This window comes from Aureococcus anophagefferens, assembly GCF_000186865.1.
Source record: "Aureococcus anophagefferens unplaced genomic scaffold AURANscaffold_40, whole genome shotgun sequence".
Lineage (NCBI taxonomy): Eukaryota > Pelagophyceae > Pelagomonadales > Pelagomonadaceae > Aureococcus > Aureococcus anophagefferens.
Window position 1 is genome coordinate 225,641 of NW_008705597.1, and position 5,203 is coordinate 230,843.

Sequence of the window (5,203 nt, forward strand, 5' to 3'; positions counted from 1 at the left end):
GGNAGAACGGGGGTAAAGCGGGGGGGGTAGAACGAGGGGGCGATATTCTCGGGATACCCCCCAAATCGCCGTCCGATTTTGCGAACTTGACATAAAAATTGTGTCCAAATCTTACGCTCCGCCAAACTTGAAAAACAAAAGATAGAAGAAAAAAGACTGGAGAATGAACAAAAGAGATTAATGCGAAATCAAAAGGCTCGCGAGCGTCGTGCCCGAATTAAAGAAGAGAAGAGGATGAGTATGGTTTTATCTGAATCAAAAGCGAAAAGCCCAACGAAGTTGGGCGTGCGTGGCGTAGCCACATTAGGTTCTTCCAGAAGATTCTTGGATGTACCTAATCGCGCTGCGCGACGAGCACGTTTTTTTCCCATATCAAGAATGATACAAGATATAGAAGGATGGACAAGTGTAGCCACAGAGGGAACCTCACATAAAATCGTAGGATTTAGGATACAAGTACAATTCAGGGTGTAATCCCCTGTTATCAATGTAAGTTAATATAAGCACCTTTCCAAGAGCCAATGCTATCCCCCATTCTGCAAAAGATCGATAGCAACTACGCTTCGCATCGACAGTAAGGCAAAAAACATCACAATTATCTATCATTTCCTTGTTTCTTTTATTCAAAGTTTCTGTAACATCTTTCACAACAGAGGTTAACGATTCTTCATGAAATGTTCCATGACAATATGCTCCCTCTTCTAGTCCACGCAATACCATATCCCCATTGAAAATAGCACACGGACCAACAAGAATATGACGATATTCCTCAACTGGTTTCATTGGTATTGATAGATTCTTAAAATCGTTCAAATTCATCGAATTCATGATCTTTTTTATGTGATGTTCGAAGAAGTGCTTTCCCGAATTTCTAAGTCCATTTATGATGTCTTCATAACAACGACTACCCGTAGAGAAGACGAACATCCTATTGCTCAATTCATTGTTTTCAATTTTCCCAGCCATAAAATACTTAACTTTCATACATCGCTTACACTGAGGACACTTATAGTTAGCAATTTTATTAGCGCAGTTGTGGCATAATCGGTAAGTACAACAAGGGCAATACTTGTGCCCAAAGTCATCTTCGCAAATATCACAACTCATTACTTTTCATATCATTAATTAGGCTTAAGTCCTACACAGTTAGGTTCATCCAGCAAACTTATCTTTAACAACCCCAATATAAACACATAAACACACAATAAACACTGGAAGAATCTAATGTGGCTACGCCACGCACGCGCATTTTGATAAAATCCGTGCCCACCGCAGGTGGTTAGGTTCTTCCAGCAAACTTATCTTTAACAACCCCAATATAAACACATAAACACACACAATCGCAGACCGCAGGTCGCACATTTTGCTAACGCTTTTCCTAAAAGCGTCACATAAAACTTACAAAAACTTACAAAAACTTACAAAAACTTACAAAAGCACTATTATTACAATATCAAACAAATCTTAACAAGATTCAAACAATCGCAGATTGAAGACGCAGTCCTTCAATCGCACATCAAACACCAAACAATCTAATATGCCTTCCAAGACTATTAGCATGAAGGGCGTCAAGTTGGTCGGCAAGGCTCGTACCAATGACGGACAAAAGGCCGATGGACGCTGTAAGGACCGCGTTATCCGCAAGTCCTATGGTAAGCCAGATGCTCGCTACGGAACCAACAAGGATGTTAAAGCCAAGCGTAACGCTAAGAAGTAAAAACACTATATCAAACCACTATCACTACCAACCACTACATCCTCTTTTTTTTACACACACTATATTCACACTATATTCACACTATATTCACACTATATTCACACAATTTGCTTACGCTTTTCACAAAAGCTTCACTAAAACTTACTAAAACTTAATATGAAGAAACAAAAAGTATCTTCATCACACTAGTAGATGTTTAGGGCGGTCTCGTAAGTATAGACTATGTGTAGCAAGAACCTGTAAAGAGGAGAACCTGTTAGACTACATATACAGTCATGGCTTACAACTATGAGGAGCAAACCGTTTAGAAAACCTAGGTGTCTATGAAATACATATTTTGTCTCTCGATCCTTCGGGCAAGGAGAGATGAAGGTGACTTAAATGTCACTATAAAAGTTTCGTGTTGTTTTTCCTTACGCACGGGGCTTTTAAATTAGATTTTACACTTAATTTTTTAAATTGACATATTGGAATAAAAATACAGACTTTGTTAAAAAATGATGGGTGTTTTTTATGTATTTTGGTAATACTATACCCCCATAACACCCCGCTTTTCAAAACACGATGAGCATTGATACTTTCGTTCAACTCTATGAATTCATTCAACAGCATACTGATGATAATATTTACGAATGGATGAAAGAACCATGGAATGGTAAAGAAAAACAAGAAAGTCTCTTGCGTTTGTTTGGCTTCTCCCTCTATTGTGCGCCTGAGCGCACCCCAGGAAAATCTTCACCTATCCAACCGGCCCTTTTTTTCCCTGGGGGTCCTAAACTAGGCCAGTTCCCGAGCTGGGTGGAGCCCATGTTGAAGGCAACACCCAGCTCCTAATCCAACTATATCATTCTATATCTTGTATCATTCCTTAATATCATCCTATATCTCGTACTTTTCTTCCCACCCGGTTCTCTGCCCTTCCTCATGGCCATCAATTTCTTCATTATCTCCTTTGTATCGATTTTTTCGTCATGTGTAGGTTTAAAATTTACAGTGTATTCCGAAGAAGTACGACTTCGTCCAAGCGAAGTTCATAATGGTTTCATGAAACCTGTGCCACTGCCCAGCTGGGTTATCGATATGTTTTCCGATAATCAATCTGGTATGGTTGTTACGAATTTCACAACCGACATAGTACATTCGCACTCACCTAACAATAATACTGACCAAAATGATGTCTCGGTTCCCCTATTTGAAGTCTATAACCATCACTTCGCGCTATACCTCGGGACACGTGAGGAGATGGACGCTTATTACTCAGCAGTGCATACGAGAGGCCTTGACGGTATTGGTGGGATACCCTGTTGGAGGGATGCACACCCCCTGCAGCACTGCGACTACATGGGCCCTGGTCATGCGCAGATTTGCCAGCAAGCACTACGAGATGTGTATCCTGAGGTATTCAGTGGTGCAAGCAGCCCATCATTGTATGGAGGCGCTACCGGGGGTGAGATGCGACACAACCCGCACGATTTTCCAGAACCATACGGTATAGTCACGTATCGCCCGCACAGTATTTTGGCAAACATGCATCTAATAAATATCAAAGGTTACACCTCAACGGCTATTTCTTCTACGTACTCCCCACTTATCGAGTGCCCATGCACGTCCGACCGCCACTTCAACTTCAGCAACGGCACAATCGATGGATGTATGCCTTCTCCACCCTTCTCGTGCAATGCGCTAATGAATGCCACCAAGAACCCATCCTGCCAACTGGAAACATACAAGTCTGGATATCGGTGCTGTAAGAATGGTACATTCTTAGACATAGACCCAAAGAACAAACTCAGCCCCGCGACTGTCTCTGTACGTGGCAAATTCACTTTCACATTCCATTCTACTAAAGAAAATACGAAGCCCTTGTTCCCTATGGGGTGCTGTGACGTGACTGCCAACTATGATGACCAGTTGTTGCCCCGAACTCAAGGAAATGCGGAGTACACGGTTCCCTCGTGCACCGACCCTGAATGCCCTCTACACGTCTTCTCGAACGTCCAACCAATCAATCCGGGCCCGGTCCTGTACGACGGTGATGTTGAGCTCGTACATGCAGTGGCTCATGGTCACACCGGTGTTGTGGCCCTCGAACTTTACGACGAGCTCACTGGAGACTTGTTATGCAGAGCTGACATTGCTTCAGGAAAGCTGCAGTATGGAACATCTGACCTACCAGGTGATGAGATGGGTTGGCTTGTCGGTATCGAGCCGTGCGTCTGGGGAGGAGCATCAACTCCACCTCGATTTCCGAAAGACCACCCCCTACGCACAGTTGTGTACTACAACCGGACCGTTAAAGAACGCAGTGGTGTCATGGGACTGTGGTTCCTTCAAGCTGCGAAAGTGGATTAACAAAGCTGATTGGCGGCCTCTGATGATCTGACGTTTCAGAAAGTTGAGAGCCTTATTCACAATCTTGCCTTCCCTCACCCCCCCCCCCCCTCCTGTCGCCGCGGAGCTCCTTAGCATATCCCGCCGGCGGGACATGTTTAGCGAAGGACGGCCGCTCAATGCGCGCATCGAACATTTTTCTGGACGATCAATGATTTTCGTCCTGCCAGCACTCTGGAATTTTCCACTGCGCGTCGCCATCGGTATGATTTTGCTTACTTGGTCCGAATTTCGACCCAAAAAAGAGAGGACATGAATTTTAAGCCTGGGGCAAACTTCATAGCATGGAGTAATTTTTTGGGACCTCCGACCCCGACTTCCCACGGCGAAGTGCTCTCACTTTCTCCTCCGGTGGCCCGGAACATGCCAATCGTTCAACCATCCGGACTTTAACATTAGGTTCATTCTAATTTCCCCGATCACACCCTTCTCTAAAAATTTGTAGAAATGTGAAATTTCAAAGCCCGTCAATCTTTATTCGCTAAGGACGCTCGCGTCTATCGTCTAGGGCGGCTTAGACGATGGTGGGCGTTTAGCGTGGAATCGCTGCCCGAGGACCTCCGGTGGGCTTCGTGACCCACCCGCTGTGCTAGCTCGGCCCGCCCGGGGCGTTCGGGGCCCCGCGGGCTGCGGAAGGGCGCCCCGTGCCGGGGCATTCAGCGCTGCTCGCAGCGCCCCGCGCGCGGCGTCTTCGTGTCGCTGCAAACGTGCGATTTCGCTGCCTCTGGCGTGCTCGTTTGTGTTTTCCGAGAGTGTGGAGGTAGGGTTGGGGCGCGGGTTGCCGTTTTTTTTTTTCGTGCGTCATGTCTTCGCCCGCAAAGAAGTCGAAGGTCGTTTGGATCGGAGAAAGCTACCATCGAGACATGGCCGAAGCTACGGAACGTCTTGTGCGTATAATGAAGCAGCTGCGCGTGCGAGAAGCCTCCATCTGCTGCAGTAATAATGGGACCAAAAAAAGGAGTACGCCTCTTCCACCTTGTGGGTTCGATGCTCCTGAAAAATATGGGGATTTCGCCTACGAGTTTGGGTCGCACAACTTCTTTTTGCAACGGATCTACGCTATTAGTGGTGGCAGATGCGGGTGCATCGGTGTGG

At 45.5% G+C, this 5,203-nt stretch overlaps 2 protein-coding genes across 2 annotated transcripts; one reads left to right on the forward strand and one right to left on the reverse strand.

Moving 5' to 3' along the window:
• Positions 1-426: 426 nt before the first annotated feature.
• AURANDRAFT_67502 (hypothetical protein) lies at positions 427-1,994 on the reverse strand (the record flags this gene model as incomplete). The annotated part of the gene is made up of 7 exons (XM_009042980.1): positions 427-928; positions 1,101-1,138; positions 1,339-1,378; positions 1,413-1,439; positions 1,724-1,758; positions 1,904-1,954; positions 1,989-1,994. The coding sequence occupies 7 exons, from the start codon at positions 1,992-1,994 to the stop codon at positions 427-429; spliced, it is 699 nt and encodes a 232-aa protein (XP_009041228.1).
• Positions 1,995-2,281: 287 nt separating this feature from the next.
• AURANDRAFT_67503 (hypothetical protein) lies at positions 2,282-4,069 on the forward strand (the record flags this gene model as incomplete). The annotated part of the gene is made up of 5 exons (XM_009042957.1): positions 2,282-2,486; positions 2,697-2,712; positions 2,785-3,230; positions 3,267-3,464; positions 3,486-4,069. 5 exons carry the CDS (start codon positions 2,282-2,284, stop codon positions 4,067-4,069), a joined length of 1,449 nt encoding a protein of 482 aa, XP_009041205.1.
• Between the last annotated feature and the right edge of the window lie 1,134 nt (positions 4,070-5,203).